At 50.4% G+C, this 23,287-nt stretch overlaps 1 protein-coding gene across 2 annotated transcripts in view; it reads left to right on the top strand.

Annotated features, from left to right (window-relative positions):
- The window catches only part of FAM135B (family with sequence similarity 135 member B), a 275,686-nt gene that overhangs the window by 69,728 nt on the left and 182,671 nt on the right, over positions 1-23,287 (top strand). For both annotated transcript variants that reach the window (XM_037023272.2, XM_037023271.2), the window contains exon 2: positions 20,473-20,568. In XM_037023272.2, the coding sequence (XP_036879167.2) occupies positions 20,492-20,568 (77 nt within the window). In that variant the 5' untranslated portion in view covers positions 20,473-20,491. The remainder of the gene's footprint in view (positions 1-20,472; positions 20,569-23,287) is intronic.

Below are 23,287 nucleotides of genomic sequence, written 5' to 3'. Positions count from 1 at the left end.
TGCTGTCTGGGAGCTAAGGTTGGAAGTGTGCTGGTCCCCTGGCCAGGAGGTTCAAGTCCAGGAGAGACCCCCCACCAGGCCAAGGATGCGAAAAGGCACCAGGGCTGGTGTCCACGGCAGGGTGGGAGGCATCCCCCTGGCTGGCCAGGCTGCTCCCAGAGGGACAGAAGTCTTTCTTCCAGGCATGCCAGGGCTGTGATGGGCCAGGGTGGTAGGGCCTCTTTCCTCTCTGAGGCTGAAGGAGCCGAGCATGTACAGTTCTCGGAGGACAGTGCTCTGGGAACGTGAGCTCTGACGTCAAACTCCTGCAGCTCTGTCTTGTGGGAGACAGACTTAATCTGTGGAATCTAAACCAAGAAGTGGAACCCAAGGGGGGTGCAGGCAGACTTGAAGTCAGAGATACAACATAATAAAAGCTTAATAGTTAATTTTTTTTTTCAGAATGAAATTAGTCTTTACTGACCTATTGGATATGTGAGCAGCACAATATAAGCAGGTATGATACTGAAGATTGTTACTTTTTAAATTGAGGTGAAATTTACAGAACATAAAATTTATAATTTGAAGTGTGCTGAATTATAAAATTCAGTGACATTTAACACATACACAATGTTGTGCAACCTTCGCCTTTATCTAGTTTCAAAGCATTTTCATCCCCCAAAGGAGAGCCCATCCTCATTTAGGAGGCGCTCACTGTTACTTCTCTCCACAGTCCCTGGAAACCACAAAGTCTGCGCCTGTGGATTCACCTGTTCTGGACGTTTCCTAGGAAGGGCTTCATGTGATACATGACCTTGTGTGTCTGGCTTCTTTCGGGTAGCAGGTCTTTGAGATCCATCCATGTTGTGGGGCTGGCTTTTGCATGCTGGGTCCTGAGTTCTTGGAAGCATTTCATGTGTCAGAGTCGGGCCCTGAGTAGGATCACAAATGCTTGTGGGATCTGCATCTACTGAAGCGGTCCATTGATTGTTGGCAGCTCAGGATCGGGCTGGCTGCCTGATTAGGGGTTAACCAACTTGGAGAATAGTACAGCCCAGCTCGGGCACAAGTTAGCTGGGACCTGGGACCAGTTCACTGAGGAACCCTCTTGTCACACACCTGTAGTTTGTTTCCTTGGGTTCTCTAGTTATGGGAACGAATGGGCCACATCTGCCTCTGGACAAATGCCAGGGGCACATGTATCCTTTGGAGCAGAAGCAGGTACTGCCTGGGGGCCAGGTCCAGGGAGAGGGCTGCCAGGCGGGCTCCTGTTCTGTCCAGCTCCAGCGGCTCCCTGAGTGGGAGACAGGCTGAGCCAGCCCTGCAGCCCTGGAGGAGAGTTCTCTGCATGTGGACAGAGTGGAAGCTTGTGGGGGAAGATGTGTGTTCCAGTCTGCACCCCTGCTGTGCACCCCATTTTCCCCACCAAAGACAATTGTTATGCACAAAGTTGCTGTGAGGTTGAAGTAAATAGGTGAGTGCACCCCTAGGCCACTATTTACTGAGCCCCCACTAACATGTAAGGGCTTGTGCTGGACACTGGGGGAAAGGACGTGGTGAACCTGCTCATGCTCTGGCCTCTCTTCATCCCCCAGCCCCATCCCTGTGTCCTGGGAACTCCGCAGACCGGGGGGAGCCTGACATGTACATACAGGAGAATGGGTTTAACGCTGCCTCACAGGGTCTGTACCGTGGAGCTGTGGAGGGCTGTCAGCCTTCTACTCCGTCCCTTTCCTTCCTCACTCCAAGCGATAATGGAGCTTGCTGCGTGCTGGCCACTGGGCTTCTCTTACAGACGCACAGTCAAGGGCACGCAGAGGTGAGGCAGCAGTGAGGGGAGCCCCCAGGGTCCCACAGCCCAAGGCCGAGGCCTTGTAAGGCCAGAGCTCATCTTGGGTGCCAGTCTGACCCCAAAGCCTATGCTCTTCTCAGGAAGCGGAGCTGCCTTCTTATTGCACAGATGAGTAAACTGAGGTTCATGAACAGACAGAAAAAGAAATGACATGACTTTACCCCAGGGAAGCTGCTGCTTGTAATCCTGATTTCCTGAGGCGTGTTTGTAGATGTCAGCAGAATTACCGCATCTGTTTGGTGAGCATAGGCTGTGACCCAAAGACTGTGGCAAGGATTTTGCATATATTATCTTAATCATCACTGATGTATGAAAAAGGTAACTATTCTTCTCATTAGGCAGATAATGAAAACAAGGTACCACAAAGTTAAATAATCTGCCTAAAGTCCTATCTTCTTTAAGCCACAAAGTGGTTAAAATCAAGGTCTGTATGAGTCCAGAGTTTTTCTGCTTTCTGCCTCCTGCAAAGCACAGAGATCAGCATTCTCTTTCATGTTCAAATGCCCAGTGCCGGGCATGTCATTGGGCGTATAATGTGTCTGCTGCACAAACCAGCCCTCTGCCCACTGAGACCCAGAGAGATAAGCTTCTTCCTTCTTCCTGCCCAGATCCAGACCTGCAATCTGGTAAGGCCAAATCCCGGAGGTTAGGTGACAGCACCAAGGCCACCAGGTGGTGAATAGCCCAACCTGGGTGCAAACTCGATGTGCCTGCCCGTCAGCTTCCCCCTCCCCTGGAGCCCCTTTGGTTCCCTGGCTCTCTGCCTGGCCCCGAGCCGAGCATGTTGGCAGCGCAGACCTGGAGACCATCCTGCCAGCGAGCCGGGGTGCCACACTGTGCTGGGCCCCTTCTGTTTTGTGCCTGGCCATCCTGTGGGGACCAGAGATCCAGAGGACGTGGAGACCATGAGGGGTCAGGGAACAGTGACGATGGCAGCGCTGTGCAGGCAAATTTGTTATACAAGTGGAGACATTTAAATATAATTAATGTAAGTACAGTCTTATTAGATGAGTAGCACTTGGGATTCAGGGCATGTCTCCCTCCCAGGTGCGGGCAGCACGGGAAAGGCATTGACTCAGTATATCAGGTGCACCCTGCTGGGGCAGAAGGGGGTGGCTTCAAAAGGGGGGGTGGAGAAGGGCAGAGACATAGAGGAAATGAAGGTCACGAGAAGGGACACAGTGACCCAGTCGTGCTCAGAACCATTAAATGATTTGCCTTAAATGGCATGTATGCCCCTCCCCGGTGGAAGCCCCTGCTTCTCTGTGGACACCGCTGGCAGCTCAGCTCCTGCACTCCGCTGCAGTCTGGATCTGCCAGCGCGCATGCCTGGGCATCGTGGCCAGTCTGAGCCTCAGGGACACTGGCCTGCACAGGGCTGCCGTGGGGCCGAGTGAGAACCTGTGCCAGGGACAAGGGACGGGGGCGGGAGGTGCTCTGTGAGGGGGCATCATTCACAGACGAGGGTCCCCAAGGGCACCTGGCTCCAGCTGTGGCCCCTGACCATTACTTAGCCTCGCTGAGCCTCTGTAAAATCTGTAAAATGGGGATAATAATATTAACTACTCTCAGATCTCCAGGAGGTTGCATGAGATGGTGTGGCAGAGCACAGAGCCTGGTTCCTGGCACGCGGCAGCCGGCTCGTTACTGGTCCATAGCTCATGAGCTGGTGGCCCCTGGAACAAACACACTCCACAGATGGGTTTCCTTTGAATTGCAGACACTTTTGAAAATTACTAAATTCATCTCTGGCAACCGTATCAGGAGATCTCACATAGTAAATAAGATGTCTGTGTTCCATTGGGGAATAGACGGAGCAACAGCGGGTCTGCTGTTTGAGAGGGTGACCATCACTGGGGTCAGGGGCACCGCTCTCTGGCCCATCACATGACCCACAGTCTCCATTGTCCATGTGTGTCACCTGCCTGGCCCCCATCTAGCCCAGCTCCCCATTTCGTAAATGAAAAGACTGAGCGAGGCCCAGAGGGTACAAGGCTGAGTCATGGGCATATGGCATCATGCACGCTGAAGATCTGGGTTCCATGCATGGGCGTGTAAATTCTTGATCAGAACTTCGGCTGTCTTATCATTCCATCTGTCTGTCATCCACTCATTGTGCACTCCATTCATCCATTCAGCAGTATTATGTGGATGGCTATTTTGGGGCACACACTGCCCTGTTACCCAGAGGTCAGAGTCTCCAAGAAACACACAGAGAGAAAATGCAAAGGAACAAAGGGTGAGGGGGGAAGTGGGAGGAGCTGCGCCTGGGCACAGTGGGGGCTGGAAAGTAAACTGCCCGAAGATTCCAGCCTGGGGCTACGCACCGAGGTTCTACCTCCACACTGAGGTTCCCACCCTGACATCCGCCCACCCCAACAATCCTTTCAAGCAATAGTGCGTTTCCTCCTCGTGCACCTGCCCCTCCTCCCCAGCTCAGTTTCAGTAAGGTCATTGCTCACAGAGAACACTGTGCAGGGCACATGGCGCGCTCTTAAATGTGTGTGGGTTTTTGGACTAAATCAGTATCAAAGTACTCCTACCTTGGAGATTTACTCCAAATACTGGTATGTTAAAGTCTCTCAGAAATCCTGCAGGTTCAAGGATTGTTAACCTTGTTTAATCTGGTGATTCCCAAATTTATTTGGCCAAGAGATTCTTTTAGGGAAACATACCAATTAAAAAATATGTTCAGAACATAGTCTGGGAGGTGGTTCTAATTCCTTCCAAGACGTTCGGGTTGGGGGAAGAGGGGTGGAGAGGTTGGCACAGGGAAGAGAAACCAGTGCCCAGCAAACTGCCCCTGGCTCGTGCCAGGACTTTGTTGGATTTATCTAGTCCCCCCAGAGCCCTCGTATGGATGAGAACCTAGAAGCTGGGAAGATGTCAAATTACATGCCCAAGGTCACAAAGCTGGGAAGTGGAGGGATTCAAACTCAGGTCTAATTCTGAAGTACTGTTCCTTTCCTATTTTGGCTCAAAAGTCCCATGTCAGTGTTCGGTGGAGTGGCTTGGCTCTGTGACTTCAAGGACAAGGTGAGAGAGGTGGACAGTCTGAATGTCAGTGTTCACGGTGACCCCTGAGTCCTAGAAAGATTAAACGTGTGCAACAAATACAGCATTTTTTCAGCTTCTTTGAAACGTGTTCTCCTCCCTGTCCCCTTCCAATGTTGGCTCCATTTACACTTTAGTGTGAATTACTCTAATTAGCTAAATGTTTTCACACATAGCAAAGTGCTACTTAGTTTTCTGGTCTCCAGAGTTCCCTGAGGCAGGCCTGCAGGTAAACACACTTGGGAGCAGAAGCTAGATTTGGGTGGGAGGGGCACCTGGGCCAGAGGCCAGATGATAAGAGAGCAGTTTGCAAAGACAGTTGCAAAGTCAGAAAGGCAAACATTTATTCAAATTAGATGGTTAAATTCCAAACCTTATTTGAATGCGTGACATTTAATATGCAAGGTGTTTTCCATACGCTATCAGTTCCATTCAGTTAGGGAACTAATACCCAGCCCTATTCACCACCTGGTGCTGGGTGGTGGCCTTGAGCTGTGAGCCTCCACCATCCCTGTGTGATGCCTACTGACACAGGGGCGCTGCAGCCTAGCGGTGAGCAGCTGGAACCATAGCCACACCTGTTCAGGTTCTACCCCAAGTTTTGTTGCTCATTCAGCTGTGTGACCCTCAGGCAAGTTGCTTGGCCTCTCTGTGCCTTACCTGTAAAATGGGGATGTACTAGTCACAGTTAGTGCATGAGGCTGTTGGGAGGATTCAGTTAATGATATAAAATTATAGAATGGGACCTGGCACATGCGAGCATTTAGCAATATTAGCTAATGTGATTGTTACTCTACAACAGAAATGACTAAATGGAGGTCTGACCAATGGGGACAGGGACTGAGGACATGCCAGCTGGTCTGCTTGGTTTTAAAGGGCAGTTGGCATGTGAGTTCATCCTGAGGGAAAAGCGGGAGGTTGTGGGGTTAGAGAGGTAGGTTAAGGCAGAGGAATAGTGTGCAAGGATGGGGAAGGGCGGATTAGATATCCTGAACATTCTAGAAGCCAGTGGGATCTCTGTGGTTGATGGTCAGGGAATGATGCTGGTGTTAGTGGTGGACGGAGGAGGAGGCCAGCTTTGGGGGAGTTGGAGCTCTAGGTTGTCATCTGTAAAATGGGCATGACACCCACAGGCAGTGAGACATTCACTGGAAGAGACCTGGTCAGGTGGCATCTCCCCAATCCCTGTGGATCCAAGAGCAGGAAGGGCGGTGGCTGGGAGGGGTGGGGCTGGGCGCCTGCAGGTTGCTGGGTGGGAGGAAGGGATGACCCTGCAGTTGGGGAGCTGGTGGCTCTCTGGTGTTGGAGCCATCTGCTGCCCCCAGCACTGCTCATCTCAGCCTCCAGCCTCCAAACCCCCCAGAGAGAGCCAGATCCCTGGGAAGTCGCCCTGGGGCTGATCCTTCCTGTGTGTGTCCAGAAACCTCTTCTTCCCCAGGTGTCATGTTCTGCACAGTTGCTTCCTTTCTTCCCCCTCAAATGGCACACGGCCGAAGGGCAGAGGCCCCACGCTGCTCATTTGACAGCTCCAGTGCTCCGCTGTGCTTCTGCATCACTCCGGAGAGCTGCAGGGGAGACCCAGGCCAGAGCAGATGCAGAGAGGGGGCCTCTCCGCCTTCCTCTCCTCCTCCTGCCCTCTCTGCACACTAGGCTGTTACAGAGCTCAGCACACACACTCACGCACACATGCGTGCACACACACAGGACTGAATTCCTCATCAGTGAGCATGGGGGTATCGGACCAGGAATTATGCCTTCATTGAATTCTTTATATTATTAACTCTGCACCTACTTTACTCTTAGGATATACTGGTGAGATGGGTGTGCCAGATAAAATACAGGGAGCCCGGTTAAATTTGAATTTCATATAAACAAATAAATATTTATTTTTTTAACACAGGTATGTCTCCAATTCTTTGCTGATTTTTTATTTGCCAAGTCTGACCATGCTAAATGGAGAACAAGGTAAACAAGGGTCATTCCTGGGCATATTCATGCATTAAAGAGATGAATAAACAAGGAACTATAAATAAATGTAGTGTAAGTACCAAGTGAATTGTTGCAGTAGTGCCCCCTTGTCCTAGGTGGTGACTTTCTGGGGTCTCCTAATGACTTTAGGGCTGAGTTGTTCAGGAAGGGAAGTTTCAGAAGAGGATGTAGGAAAAGGATGTGTTTTTTTTCCTTTTGGTTTATATGGTAAAATACATGACAGAAAATTCACTGTTCTATCCATTTTAAAGTGTAGAATTCAGTGGCATTCAGTGCATCCACAATACTGTGCAATGACCACCTCTGCCTGCTCGCAGAAGCGTTTCAGCCCCTCAACAGGAGATCCCACATCCGTTGGCAGCCACCAGCCCTTCGAAACCACTAATCTGCTGTCTGTCTCTATGGATTTGCCTATTATGGTTATTATACATGGAGTTATATAATCTGGGGCCCTTCATGTCTGTTATCTTTCACTTAGCGTAATATTTTAAGGTCTGTCCACGGTGCAGCATATGTCAGAGTTTATTCCTTTTTATCGCTGAATACTGTCCCATTGCATGGATGCGCCACATATTTATCCATTCATCAGCTGATGGAAGTCTAGTAGTTTCCACCTTTTGATTATTATGAATGATTCTGCTATGAACATTTGTGTATACATTTTTGTTTGAACACCTGTTTCAGTTTTGGGGGTACATAGCCAGAAGCGGAATTGCTGGGTCACATGGTAATTTTGAGTGATGTCAGATTTTCCCCAGTTACTGATCATTTTCTATTCCCACCAGCAATGGACATGGACTCCAATTTCCCAAATTATTGCCAGGGCTTATTTTGAGTTGTTTACTTATTTATGTATTTGTTTATTATAGCCATCCCAGTAGATGTGATCTCATTGTGGATGGTGGCTCGTTGCGATCTTGTGCGTTTCCCCAGTGACTAAGGAGTTTGAACCTCTTTTCATGTGCCTTTTGGCCATTTGTACATCTTTGGAGGGACTTGATTTTATTTCAAGGGTGCAGGGAAGCCAATGGGGGTTTATAGCAAGAGAATTATAGGAGTCATTTCCCTAACAGATGCTCTGGTTTCTGGGTGGAGAACGGAAGAAGCAGACCCCCTGGGTGGTATTTTAGGAGTCCAGGGAAAGGATGGGGGCTTGCGTGACAGTGGTGCTTTGCTGGTCACTTACTCTCGGACACTGGGGAGTCATGCCACCCTGAGCCTCAGTCACCCACTCTGGGCAAGGGGGTGATAGCAGCGCCGTCCTCACAGGAGCTTGTTTAGGATTAAGTGGGGTCATGGTTTCAGAGAGCCCACCTGGGGTTGGTGTGGAACAGGAGCCCCGAGGAGCAGCAGCGTGAGGGGGTGCCCAGGCTGAAGTCCAGCGGGAGACCAGTCTCTTGGCGACTTCTGGCATTTCCTCTCTGCCCTCCTGCTGCCGGGTGGGGGTGGGGGCAGAGCAAATAAAAGGGGAGGGGAGAGGGGGTTGGGCAGAGAGGTAGACAGTCTCAGAGTGCATGTCCTCCTCTCTCTTCCTGCAAAGCTCTCCTCCTGGACGGACCCCCTGTCCCTGACCCACAGAGGCTGGCAGGGTGGGCAGGGGAGAGAGAGACCCGGGTCCTGCGAGGCCTGGGCCCCAGCCCATGCGTGCCCATCAGGGGCAGACCTCGGAAGCCAGGCCCTGCCGCCTCTCCCCCTCCCCACCCAGCGGGCTCAGGGTGCTCGGCTGCCTGTGTCACTGATGTTTATGTGAACTGCTTACATTTGTCCTTAGTTCCTGATGTTAAGTAACACTTTGTATATGGTTGAATATGTTAGGCTGAGTGGCAGTTAAGTGTAACTTAGTGATTGTATCTCACACCTGCTTAGCCTTTATAGGTTGTGGGGCCTGTAGGGCCGGCTCTGTGTCCTTCCTCCTCCGACCCAGGAGAAGCTGCTGAGCTGCGCCGTCCTGTGACAGGCTCCTGCAGAGCCCCCTGGGGCCCTTACTGCAGCGTGTAATGCTCACCTGTCGTCTCCCTCTCCTTTTTTGAACTCCTGTCTCATTCATTCACATCTCCCTGAAACCCCGTGCAGTGGCCGACACACACTTGGCCTGGAGTTAATATGAATATTCTCTGAATGGTTGGATGACCCAGTGATCTCATCATGGCCAGGGAGCTCGCCTGGGCGGCCTTTGCTGCCACTTTTATAAAGGGAAGGTTGTTTTTAAAAATTAAAAAGCAGAGGTTCATGATTCATTCATGCCCCCAAAATAGGTTTTGTCACTTTATGAAGATTAATATCCAAGCCAGTATGAAGGTTCCTCCTTCGAGGTCATGCTGCATCACACTCGAAGGCGCCTGCCAGGACCCTTAACACCCCCAGGCCCTCTCTGTCCTCTCCCTTTGGGGCCTTCCCTCCCAGCCCTGCACCCGGCCTCGAGCACCCCCCATGATCGTGGCTCCTGTTTCCCAGGATGCTCGCCGTCCCACTCCCACTGGCTGAGGACCCACCGTGCAGTCCCTGCTCTTGTGCAGCCGTCATGCCCTTTGTCACCTTCACGGCCTCAGATTGTTGCGGCTGCCTCCCTTAGGGTCAGCGTCCTCCCACAGAATCATGGGCATGTTTATAAGGGTCTGTTCGGTTGGGTTTTGAAGATTAAATGCACTAGAACGATGAGGTGTCCAGTGTGAGGGTTCCCAAGGTTTTGCCCCCTTCCCCCCATGCCTCCCCTGTCCCCTTGGCTTTGAATAGGGCCTTTCTCAGCCCTCAGCTCCTGATCCTGCCCTTTCTTAGGACTCAGCTCAGTTCTTCCCTTCAGTTCATTGGACAGCTGTGCATGGAGCTGTCAGGCCCTTCGCTGCCCTGGGGACGTGGCAGGCCAGGATGAGAGCCTGCCTTCCTGGGGGGCAGTATTCTGAGGGCGGAGATAGAAATTAAGCAAGTGATGAGCCCATAGGGTGCTTGATATGCCAGCAAGGACCTAAGAGGCGTGACAGGCTCCTTGTGGCAATGACTCTTGAGCCGAGACCAGGAGGACGAGCGGGGCCAGCCCCGGGGCAGTCCTCAGAGGGCTTGAGGCAAGTGGAAGACCAGGGCCGGAAGCCTCATGCAGAGCCCGGCCGGCGGCATGAGGGGCAGTGAGGACCCCGTGTGTGGGGCCTCTTGAGGGAAGAGGATTATTCGTGGGAGAGACCAGGACGGCGGGGTGGAGGAGGCGCCAGCAGCCCACCTCTGTATGGAATATGTGGGGGTCAGAGTGGCAGGGCTTCTGGAGATGGATGCCAGAGTGCCCAGTATCACCGTGCCCCAAAAGGCTCACCTTCGCGCCTTCTTTCTTCCTTTGCTCTAATACACCCACTCTCATATTTTTATAAGAAATAATGTGAGTGATTGGGGGAACGGAAACCCAGAGCGCCCAGGATTCACCACCTCTCCAGGGGCAACACGGATGCTTCCCGTGTGCACAACAGCGCCTACGTCTCAAGCCCACTTTTCCTCTAGGAGACCTGCGCGCTCATGACATGAGCAACACTGAGACCCAGCGGTATTAAGCCATTGGCCTTGAGTTCGCAGAGAAATGCACGTTGAAGTTGGGGTTTGAACCAAAGCATGTCTGGCTTCCAAGGCCTCGAGTGGGAAGTCCAAGTAGCAGGATGGCCCCCGGGCCCTCCGGGTCTGCGCCCAGGACTGTTACCTCTGGCGCTGAAGGAGGTCCTCAGCCCATTGGACCTGGATGGATGGATGGCACTGTGGTTGGGAGGAACGGGTCCCTGAAGTTAATGAACTTCACCAGTCCCGTGATGCCGTCTGGCCCCTGTGACTGTGGACAAGCCCAGGTCAGACCAGGGCCTACACCCACCCCTGTTCCCACCCTCCCCACCCCTAGCGCCTCTGGGTTCCTTGCCATCATCCTGGGGTAACTTGCTAGATCATTTCTGCAGGACAGGTTTTCAGGGAAATGTTAAATATGAAATGAAAACCCTCTATTCATTTTAAGGGAGACTGTTTCTAACCTTGAGTGAAGGGGTTATTGCTTCCATAAATTACTGTCCATCAGGTGCTTGTCACCAAAAGTGGGATTAATAATAGTAGCAGCTATTGGAAGTTTTCTGTGTGTCAGATACTGTCCTGTGTAGTTTATGAATCCTTCAGTTTCTCCCACTGAGCCTGCTAGGAGGGTATTCTTAGCCCCTATTCATAGATGAGAAAATTGAGGATGAGAGAAACAGAACCACTAGCATGAAATTAGGAAGAGATGGAGGACAGGCTCTGGGGCTGTGATAGCCGGGCGTCGACTTGCTGCGTCCCTGCACGGAGCTGCGTCTGTGCGTCCTGCGCCGTCTCATGTTCTCTTCCGCGCCAAGGGGGAGTCGGGCTTGCTCACTGCCTCCTGCCTGGTGAGTCTGCGGGCTCAAGACTGAAGCCTCAAGAGAGGCCTTACCTGGGGGGTCTGTGCCGCGGGAGGCGCCGGTTGCTCCAGAGGAGAAGGCAGCACCGTAGCATCTGCCTTGTGGAACGCAGGGCACGGGGCTGACTGCGCATCAGCTCCTCCGGGCTCCCGGGAGGCTCCTGAAAACTTGCTTTTAGGCTTAACTTGTTCCTACTTGGCTTTCTCTTTTGGCTGGGAGAGGGGTGGCAGGAAGGTGGTGGGAGAAGGTTGAGGGGGGACTTGCAGAGCTTGTGGGTGGTCAGTGTGGGAACCCAGACACAGGTTGAGTCACTGCCACACTTGGGAAGCTAATGACAGATGCTGACAAAACTGGATCCCAAAGCACTGTGGCCAGGACATGAACAGTACCTCTGAAATGCCAGCCGTGACTCATTCCGTGGGGGCCTTGCGACTTGCTCTCACCTCCTCCCTGTTTACGCCAAGGCCTCAGGGAGGATAAACAGAGTGCGCCCCCGCGTGGAGAGCTCCGTTGCCAGTCCCCCCCGAGCTGGCTCCTCCAAGGGGTCCATCAGGCATGATGGGTGGACACCTTGTCCCCTCAGTGGACACACACAGAGGACACCAGGAGCTCAGGCCTGCGATGAAAGTATGAGGGTGTACTTATTTTAGCCTCACAGATCTATGCAGGGGCTGGTTCCCAGCACTCAGGGGAACTTTCTATTTGACTGGAAAGAAGTGACGTCCGCGTGCATTCGTTCACACATGCATGTCTCTGGCATTTGTTAATTCTTCCTGCCATCTCGGCCATCCCACAGATGTTACAGCAAACTCTTCTTTACCATGTTTTTGCTAAACTTGGTGGCTGTCCCTTCCTTTAAGGAGCTCCTAGACTAATCTGAAAGATACATTTTTGGAGCATAAGGTGGTCAGGGGCGTTTAGGCAGACTCCCGCGAGGTGGTGGCTTGTGTGGGGAGGCTGGTGGCCCGGCTGTTCAGGAGGGACTCCCTGGAGCGGTCTCACTGGGCATCGAGCATGGTGGCTCATCAGGGAGGGAGGTGAAAGGTCAGCCGTCCTGGTGGAGACCCTCGCTTGCTCAGAGGCAGGTATGGTCAGAGGTCAGAGGAGGTGAGCACTTTGATGTGGCCAAGTGGGGAGGTTTCAGGAGGGGCAGGTGACAGTGCAAGGAGGCCGGCTGGTGGGTGTGCCTGCTCTCACGCTGAGAGTCTGGGCTGTGAACGGTAAGTGCGCCCTGGTGCCAGCCGCCCTGCTGCAGAGGGGTGCCAGCTGTGCAGTCACAGAGCATCACACCCCAAGGACCCCGGTACCCAAGGCCCAGAGCCACACAGACGGCTCTGGGACCCTGAGACAGCCCCAGAGCCACCAGGCACTGTTTCCTCTGCCTGAGTATGAGGGGCAGAGCTGTTTCCTGTGAGGTCTTAGGGCGCCTTAGGTGCTCAGAGGAGATGTAAATGTGAAAACTGACCACCAGGCATGTGACTGTCACTGGGCAGAGGCTGGGAGACGGGACTTACGGGACGCTGGCTCTTATGGCGGGCAGGCTCCTTCTCTCTCTGGGCCCCATGTCCCTCTCTGTGTGATGAGGGGTGGGTGAGGGGACTGGAGGGCCTCTGGGTCATTGCACCTCGAAATGGGAGGTGTGCATGGTGCATAATGCCGAAGGTCCAGTAGTGTAGACCAGATGCTGATAGTGAGAACCCCCTGGTGCCCTCCTGTGACTGGGCTTGAATGGGACTCTGCCACTCTGCCAGGACCACATGGCACAGCCATCCATGAGTGCAGAGTGTTAAAATGAAGTGCTGTGATCCATAGATGTGGGGCTGCCAGGAACCTAGAGGATGTCTGCTGGAGGCGGGCTCCTGAGGCTCTCATACCCCTTCAGCTTCTGGGGGGCTCCTCCCGGTGTGGGGGAACCTTTCAAGGTGGGACTGTCCGTTATCTCCAGCTGGAGTTGTTCACTGCCTCAAAGCCTCCCCACCCAGCTCCGTGGGCGGGAGGTGCTGTCATCACCTCCCTATGCTTGGCTTCTCCCCCAGGACCCAGGGAGTCGGGACCCTGACAGACCCAGCCCCTGGGCGGTGGCCCGAAGCCCCAGGGTGCCTCCCAGGCCTTGGTCCTGATGCCTGGCCCTGGCCTTGTCCTGGCCACTCAGCCCAGGTTCTGCTGGTCACCCCATCCACCAGGGTGGACTTCTTTGGGTATTTAAGCTCTTTTTTACTGTGTGTAATCTCTTCTCTTATATAATTTATTGTTACCAGTTATTCCAATATTAGCACTATATATTGAGCACCCATGATGTTGAAAAAAATCTATACACTAGTGTCAATCGGCAAAAAAAAAAAAATACTGCAGGTAGATGCTCCTATGATAGGCTTACCACACGGCGAACTGACAACATGCATTTCATGTGTGTGTGTCATACACACACACTCAGGTTTCTGTTTGTGTGCATGCATCTCAGTAGGTGGAGGGGGGGTGAACTGAGACCCATTATGGCCACATGCTTGACTTGTGGGCGAGCTCCATGGGGGTGTCGGACTGGTGGGAAGGAGACAGCTCTGTGCTGAGAGCCACGAAGGGCAGTGGGTGAAGGTGCTCCCTTGTCCTCGGTGCTGCTAGCCTCTGCCTGAGTCTACCAGCCTCTGAGTCTTTGATGAGTCTTCATGCTTGCATGTTAGGGTGTTGCTTAAGAGGGGCACAGAGCCCTGAGGAAACCAGGAACTTAGCGTCGGGTGGGACGCTTCCACCTGCGTTGTCTTCAGAAATGGAGGTAAAAAAATGAACCTAAGCAACCCACTTTGATTTCTACACTTAAGGAGAGAAATGCTTTTAAACATCAGGGGTCAAGCACTGGGGTTGCATTTGCTGTGATAAGTGAGAGCCGGAGATGTGAACTCTGGCCTTCCCTCTGCCCCTACCAGCTGGGAGACCCCGGGGAAGCGCCCAGCCTGCCAGGGTGTTGGTTAGTTAGCAGTGGAGGAGGGTCATCATTTCTCTCCTGCCATGTCCACAATTTTTTTTTTTTAGGTTTTCTCCTTTATCCTCATGGCTTGCAATTACTAAACATTTATCATATGTCAGGATCCAAAGCAATTTCCAGTTGGTGAAACCGAGGCACAGTGAGCTTAAGGTCTTGCCTGAGGTCATACAGCTGCAGCAGACTGAGTTCTGGGTGCCCTGGGCGGCCAGGCTCAGGCAGCCTGCTGTGTGCGTCACGGCCTTCTCTCTGCGTGCTTATAGCCTGGGCTTCCTCCCCACGGGCAGTGCCTGCCACCTGGCTCTCTCCTTTCTGATCTGCGTCCACTGATGGCCCAATGGCCATGGCTCAGTCGTCTCTGTACCCCTAGTGCCCTGACATTTCTGTGCACGTGATCCCAGTTGTTGAAAGAATGAACAGGGAACACTCCACCTTTGTTCTTGAACAGCTGTCCTGAAAGGCCCATATTCTAGATGTAAATACTGAGGCTCAGGGATGTTAACTGACTTGCCCGAGGTCTCATACAGAGGCGAAGCCCAGGGTCGGGATCTAATCTACTCTCAAATCATGGCAGAAGCTGGCCTCCTAAGTGAACCTCCCTGTTCCCTGAAAAAAGGCTGATTTTCATCCCTAATGAAATCATTTTCCTTGGACACACAGCAGATTTCTCCCTCAATGATCACACCAAGCAGAAAACGAGTTATTTACCCCATTGGAATGGCTCTTGGAGTGAAACACCTGGGGGATGGGCATGTGCTGAATGAAGCTTTAGGTGGCTGGGTAAAGATTCTGTGGCTTCTCTTCGACCCCAGGGAAGACAACACACTTTCATAGGGTGTTCCGGGTTCAAAGTGTGCTTCCCGGGAACTTTCTGGGTGATGCTCCTGCACCTCTACTCTGTCTTGTGTGCTGCTCTGTAGCAGGGGAGGGTGCTTTCCTGAACCTTCCCCACGTAACCATGTTGTAATTCTTTGATGTGTAATCTTCGGAGCACATTGACTTTGCATGCCCTTTTCATAAAGTAAGTGCTGCTGTGTATTAAGAGCAACCAGGTTTTTTTTTTTTTTCATTTAATCTTTTAAAGGCCACACTTTGAAGATTGATGTTTTAAAAGAAAAATTACGCTTAAAAGAAATCCTGTTTGTAAAAGAATTTTCTGCCAACAGTATCTAAGGAAGTATTGGGATCATGGTATTTCTCCAACGTAGTACCATTTTCAATGTGTTTCCTTAGAGGCAATGGTCTAAAACATTTTAGAAAATTCAGATAAGTAATTAAATATTTTAGAAATATTGCAGTGAGAAGTACAAACAATTAGTCAATGTTAATTGACATGGAGGTCCAGCCTCCGAGAACCCTAGAGTCTCTAAAATCAAGGAGGGAGGCCTAACGCTCTGGGTCTGAATTCCATGAGGGGCCTTTTGAATTTCTGCCAGTAATGTTGAAGGTAGAAATAAAAATACTTCTGGCACTGATGAGTGATTGCCAGTTTGCCAGGAACTGACTGATGGTCTTTATATATGTGACTGTCTTCAATCCTCAGCACCATCCTGATGCACTGACGTTCTCCCCCAGGCCTGTAGGGACCCTCAAAAGGTCGCCTGTTCTAAGAACTAGGGAAAGTGGATTCAGGCTCAGCTATGACATGGAGGGGGATAAAGAATTGTGCCTGGAGGTGGGAACAGTCCAGGCTAGAGGATGGTGACCAGCACAATTAGGCTGGTGGCTTTGGAGCTGGAGAGAGGGGTTGAATTTGAGGAGCCAAAGATGGCAAGAATCAACAACTAATTGTCCCTGGGGTGTCCTGCTTAGTCTGCTCCAGCACCCAGAACATGATGCCCCAGACTGGGGGACTTAGAGATCACAGAAATTTGTTTCTTGCAGTTCAGGTGGTGAAAAGTCCCAGGTCAGGGGGCCAGCATGGCCACGGGGCCCTCTTCCAGGTTTCAGATCCCCACTGTGTCCCCACTTTCTATAGCTCTATAAGAAAAGGAATTTGACTCCTAAAAGAGAAGCATCCAATATTTCTTCCCAAAGGTGCTTTCTTCCCCTCCTTGGGGTACACAAATGGGCAACAGCTATGTTTCTCTAATCTCTGGTCAGGTATTAGCTACATGGATAGTTTTCCCATCGAGGTTGGCTTCGGAAACAGTTGCATCAAGGTGTTCTCCCTTTGGCATGAGTATTCCTGGAGCCCATTCCTAGAGTTTGAATCGGAGGTCTTGGTATAGGACCCAACAGATCTGTGTTTTATGTGTTTCCCGGGTGGTTCTGTCAGGGAGATCCTTGTGCCAGATGTTGAATGCTGAACTGCCCATGGGGTGGTCCCTGCCATGTGATGTGGAGAGGTTATCGTACTGGCCTGCCCTCATCCTGAGCGTGGTCCTCCTTGACGCCTCCCTGCATGCTTGTCATGACTCCTCCTCAGAACCTGGGCCAAGCCTCAGTGCTGGACGAATCCCGAAAGGGTTACCTCTCTGTGAATATCGCTCATACCAAACAACATGCTTCTTTCCCCCATAATCCATGCCATTGTCCAGTCTCCTTAATCTTCAGGTTGTGTTTTATGTTTCTTGGTTTTTCCTTTCCTCATTCACACTCTGGCTCCAGCTCCATTTCCTGATACTGTCTTTCATTCACTCATTCCACATGTATCTGTGAGCCTCTGCTGTGTACCAGCCCCTGTGTTAGCTCAGGGGTACTTAGAAACCCAAACACAGATGCCACCCCTGTTGTCAAGGGCCTTAAACATCTCCTGGTCATCTCCTCCCTCAAGGAAGAATAAATAGCATGCTTATCTTTCCACAGTAATTTTTCTTTAATAATTTAATAAGACCCTATTGACAATAAAACCATTTTAATACTGTACAAAAATCTCTTTCATTAGTTACCATTGCACATTATTCTTTTGGGTAGGTTTTCCCTCCAAGTGCAGATGTAGAAATCTGGGCTCAGAGAGGTGGAGTAATTTATTAGGCAAATGACTAGGTGGTGGGGATCGCTCTGAACTGGAAGTTCTGCGACATCACAAAACCGGTTCTCTTCTGCGCTCTGAGCCTCCTAATTCCTTTCTTGTCAATCAAAGATAGACAAACTGTGTGGGCAATGGGGACACTGTAATTACCACTCTTTGGAGAAATTTGTATATTTAAGAACACTTTTTCTAGTGTGGCCCATTCCTGCACAGAACCGGCATTTTCTTGCCCAATATGAAATTTAAAAAATAAAATCTGACCTACAAAGAAATGCTTTATGGTGTGTGCATGCTCTATCATTATACTGAGCACTTCATGCACTCCATCTCTACTCATCATGAGGAGCACCCCGTGGGACAGGTGCTCTTGGTACCCCCAGCTCAACCATGAGGACGGGAGGAGGAGAGGTTCAGGGAGGCAGTGGGCCTGAGGCCATGCAGCTCACACACCGGGTGAGCTCAGGCCCGGCTAACTCCAAAACCCTAGTGCTACCCCAGTGGTTTTCAAAAATGTGTCTGCGTCAGAGGCCCTGGAGAAGCTGTGAGAACAGATTCCTGAGCCTCACTGCTGCGGTTTCCAGTTTAGTAGGTCTGGGGTAGGACCCAAGCATCGGCTTTCCTAACAAAGTCGTGCGGCTGCTGCTGGTCTGGGGACCACACTTGTGAACCCCTGCTCTAAATACACTGCCCCTAATCCTCAGGTAGGAAGAGCAGGGAGAGGGTTGGGACCAGTTCCTGCGGATTCCCGCAGTTACTGCAGATTGGATCAGGTATGGTCACCATCAAACTCAAGTGTGGAGTTTGAAACCTAGTATTTTGAATGTGACTTCATCTTCCTCATTGACTAAATTGGTGTTTGTTATAATGAATCACATGATCTTAAACAAAAAGGTAGCTTCCTTCACAAGAAGGTGTACTTAGACCTTCTGTTTCCAGGATTCTGTCCTGTTAGTCCTGAACGATAGGATAGTAGGGTGCGTCTTCCTAGGAGAAAGCAATATTCTGTGTGGTATTCTCCATACATTAAGTAGTTTTTCTTCTAAATATTAAATTCCCAGGAAAACACTGTCCCATTCATTCTGCAACAAGAGCCGGAGCTGGAAAACCCAAGTCGCTGGGCTCCTGGGTCAGCGCTAAGTCCCGAGGGCATGGACGCCTCCCGTGTGAAGCGGGGCCGCCGCACCTGCCTCCGAGAGCTCCGGGGAGTGCGTGCAACCACGATGCGATCCTGAGCGGGGCTTGGCGTGAAGTCAGCCCGACTGTGAGGGTGTGCTATCCCTGCTTTCCCTTGGGTCCTCCTTCCATAGCCTCCCACCAGGATCAGAGACGGAGATGGTACAGGGACTGCTAAAGCTGGTAACTACCTGCCAGTGGTCAGATGGCTTTGCTGGCATGGCAGCGTTTGGAGGACTGAGACTGAGGGTGGGGGTGAGGAAGTGGGGACGATACCACTGCTGGTTAATGCGGTAACAGAATGAAGCGCAGAGCGGCTTTCCTTGCTGGCCCCTTCATCCGGCTTTTACTGGAAATGCCTTGAAACTGAAGGCGAGGGGTAGTTCTGCCTGTGAGCGGCAAGGCCAGGGCGTGCCTTGTTGGCTCTTCCATCAGGGAAAGACTGCACTTTGTGAGTCAAGCCTTCCAGGCTTACCAGCTTGAAACTCCTTGCAGAATTTTTAGAGGTTAGGTCCTAGGATCTGCTGCATTTTAGTCTGGCATGCAGAACTTTGCGCCCCCCAAAATGTCTCCCTAGATGGCTCCCTGGCAGAGCTGAGGCGAGGGAAGGCGTGGTTAATCCCTTGTGCTCTTAGTCTTGGGAGCTGGCCTAGTGTGACCCCATTCACTGAAATGAGGTCCGTGCTCTGGTCCCTGAGGTGTCTTGGGGACAGAGGGAAGAGAGGCTTTGAAAGGAGACCTAGGGCCCAATCCCCATTTTCCAGCCAGGAGAGACTGAATCTCCCCATACTTTCCTCCCCTTTCTCATTCTGCCCCCCTCCCCAAGATCACATCAGCTACCACCTATTGAAAACCTGCTGGTTTCCCAAGAACCTGCTCAATGACAAGTCATTACCCCCTATCCTATGGGGAATCCTACATAGCTTGTATCACCCCCATTGCACATGGTGGTAGACTGAGGCTCAGAGATCTCCTTATTGGAGATCTTCTTCCAAAGTACGTACCACCAGAACATTCTAGTTCAGGAAAGTGGCTCTGGTTCAGGTCTCTGTGATCCTTTTCCTTACCTGCGTTATGGGGCCAGAACCTTTATCACAAAATTCTTCTCGGCCAACGTCAAGCAACTTTCACAGAACACTTTATGCAGCACTGATAAAATAGCAGGGCGCTCCGGTAAGGTCAGCTTCTTGGCCTCCTTCAAATCCCTGGGGTCTACGTGATCGCCTGAGTCTCCTCTTGGCTTGTTTCTCATCCTAGATTTGGACTGTTTTATTTTTGTTTGCTCCCTTCTTCCCCATCCAGCCCTCTTGTGATTGGTCCTAGGGTGGGGGTTTGGAAAATCAGCACCCCGTCGAGTCAGGTTCAGCATCTGCCTGACAACGGCAGGCGCTCCCCTGCTTGCTGAGCTTGGGAGAAAACACCTTCGTCCTCATCACTCCAGGCGTCTTAGCTCTTCAGAGACTGCGTTTGTTCTCAGGATAACAAAATGGTTTTCAATTATTATTATTAATCATTAATGGTGATGATTAATAATAATTATTAATCTTATTACTCAATAATCTGCATGTCAAGTAATGTACACAGTGTTCTATGCTGTTGGTTCATTCATATTCCTGTGCTCTATCAGGGTTACATGCTATTATCAATCTTCCTGCTACAGATGAGGAACTAGGGTTGGGAGAGGATAAGTGACTTGCTCAGGGTCACACAGGTAGCAAGTAAAAGAGCAGAGATTCTTGCTCTGTTGGCCATGAAGCATGTGCTCATAGCTGAGATGCTTGCCTGCATGGTACTGACAGATGAACGAGGGCAGAAGACTAGCCGAGCTTTAGAATTAGGAGGGGTCTGAGTCCCAGTCCTTCTGGACGTGAGCTGTGTGACATAAAGCAAGTCACTTCCTCTCTCTGTGCCTTTTCCTGTAAAAGGCACTGCTGAGTGATGACATCTAGTGGACACATTGGGGTCCATTGGGAATTCCCCTGTCCGTCTATGTTAGCACTTGTCTGGATTCCCACTGCAGAAGCCCAGGCTCTGTGTGATTGTCTGGTATGATCTCACACTCTTTATTTCTCTTGTTTTTCAGGTAATGAACCAAAAAGATCATGTCTGAAGTACAAGGAACGGTTGAGTTTTCTGTAGAGCTGCATAAATTTTATAATGTGGATCTCTTTCAGAGAGGGTAAGTATGCTTCACGATTTGTATTTGCATATTTTAAAAATTAATTTACTGATTGATTAATTCTTGGCAGGGAGTGGAGCTGGTGAGAACGGTTATAGAGCATTTCAGATTATGAGGGAAGGATTTTGCTGTTTTTCCTGGCAAGTGGAAAATCCAAACCGTTTGTGCATTTGCAAATAAACCCTATGTTGACAGAGACAAGAAAATGCTAATTTCCTTCTTGCACTTCCTTCTGCCTTCTCTCTTCTTAGTAGCTCTTTCCATAAATAATGTCAGTCAGTTTTAAAGGAAAGTGAGTTTATTGGAAATGAAGCTTGCCTGTGTAGGTCTGATAAACAGGTGTCTATGTGATCAATATATGTAGGGGCCATCTCCCCAAAACCATGTACCATAAAATCCATGCTGGATCACTCAAAACCTGAGAATTCACAACATCCCCTTTAAATACGTAATTAAAATCTAATTGCTTATGATTTTTGAGGACCTACATGGATTTGGCATTTTATATTCATGACCTTGCTAAGTCCTCATGATAGACTTACCTCTTAAGGGTCACTGCAAAAACAGTGTGACACAGTTGCATAAGCATCTGCACGCAGACCAGAACTGTGTGCTCACAGTGGCCCCGCTGCTTTCCCCATGCTAAGGAAAGGAAACCTTTTCGATGCACTTTAAACTGCATTTGTGATGTGCTCAAGTCCGTAGAGCAGAACAGTAGGTATATGTTGTTTTGTTTTTGCTGCTCAACAAACTACTTTAAACCTCACCAGTTTGAGCTGGGCTCCGTCGGGTGGGTGCCCTGAGCTGGCCCAGGCTCGGCTGACCTCACCTGGGTTCACTCCAGGTCCGGGGCCCTCAGCAGGGAGGCCACGCTTCTCCTCTGTGATCTCTACTCCTCCAGCAGGGCAGCCTGAGCTCGTGTACGTCATCGCTAGGTCCCACGAGCAAGCGTGGAAACATGCAGAACTCTGGCTGGCTAGCCTCAGAACTGCATGGGGTTGTTTTCACTGCCTTCTGACGGCCAAAGGAGTACAAGGACAGTCTAGAGCGTAGAGAAGTCGATGCAGTCTCTTGAAGGAAGAGGAAGGGTCTGTGCATGATTTTACTGTCGCCACCCAAGGTTAGTCTCTAGTTTCAAAGGACAGCTTGGAAATTAAGGCTGCAAGTGCCTCTTGTATATAATAGCCTCTTTTTCATAAGGGGCAGTTCAGTGGGGCTGAGTCACTTTGGCATGTGCCCTAAAAGAGACAGTGAGGGAATAGGAAATGAGGCCGGGACCACTCTGTGTTCCAGGGAAAAAAGGGGTGCAGGAACGGTGTGCTCAGGGTTCTGGATCTGGATTTTGATGCAGCGAAGCTCTGTGCCTCCTCTAGAAGCCTCAGCGCCAGTGGCCCACCCATCCCAACTTGATCAGGCTGTGTCATCGGCATACAATCACGCACCGCCCTCAGGAGCTCAGGCTCCCATCAAAGGCAGAGTCCCACAGCACAGCTGGCGACAACCACCCTCCCACAGCAAAACACAGCATTTGTGACTGGCCAGTTATGCACATCTATAAATTCTTTTCTAATTTTAAACTAACCCTCATAAAATAGAGAGTGGCTTAAAAGCACATATTTTAAGGGCATCATGAATTGAAGGTAATATTGATAATGAAAGTAGAGCCAACACCAGGAAATGGCATAACCCCCCTTACAAGCTCCTTGCATAAACCTGTTGATACACACACTGAAATGGAATGACAAGGTAATCAGATCCAGCACTAGGCTGAGGAATTTGAACTTACTTAAAAAAACTGTTTAACATATGAATTTGCAATCGCAATGACTCATAATACACCTCATCCTAACTGCGTGTTGGACCTTCATGTACCGACTAAACCTTGTATGAGATAATCACCATTAGCAAGACATTTCAAAATGACACATCTGAACCCCAAGAGACCCCTGTGCAGTTAGTAAATGAAGTTTAGAGATGAGTATGGAAATTGTGACTTATTCAGCCAGCCTATTATACCTTCTCTTCTTTCTAGATCTCTGTGTTTTTAGGAAGAATCTTGTTCAGCCACACTCACTGCTGAAGACTAATACTGAATTAAGCTATGTTAAAACAGAACATTGAATCGCTGGTAAATGTATATCTTTAGTAAGAACAAAAAGATTGTATGTTCCATGAATACACAAAAATAATTTTTGAAGCATGCATTATTGGATTCCTTATCTCATCTTTTAGAAGACCTTTTCATGTACCTTAAGGCATATTGAATATTAATAGAATTGCACATGTGTGTGATTTACAAATATGTGTCAGGGTTGCATGCTCAAAAGTGTTTTCACTGTAACGATGCCAGTCATAAAGAGTCGGTGATCAGCGGGCCAGTAGAATAAGGAGGACTGCCATAAATTTCTTCTAGTTTCTCATGCTAGCATTTCATGGTGTCAAGGGGTGTGTGTTCAGCATGTACTTGGATGTGGATAAGAGCACAATCTCGTGACTAAACATGCTTGAAGGTGGCTTTGCCACAGCACGTCCATGAACAGGCTGCCACATTGCTTGGGTGAAGGCTGTCATACCCCCCAGGGGCGTGCAGTAAGCTCTGGCTGTCTAGGCCCTTTCAGCAATAAGATCTTGAAGTTAACAGCCCCAACCCCCTGGATCCCGCTGCAGAGTACTGCGGGCAGGCTGGGCACGATGCCGGCCAGGATTCTGCTTCTGCCAG

Source organism: Manis javanica, chromosome 2, assembly GCF_040802235.1.
Source record: "Manis javanica isolate MJ-LG chromosome 2, MJ_LKY, whole genome shotgun sequence".
Taxonomy (NCBI): Eukaryota; Metazoa; Chordata; class Mammalia; order Pholidota; family Manidae; genus Manis; species Manis javanica.
This window is presented reverse-complemented; position numbering and strand designations above follow the sequence as displayed.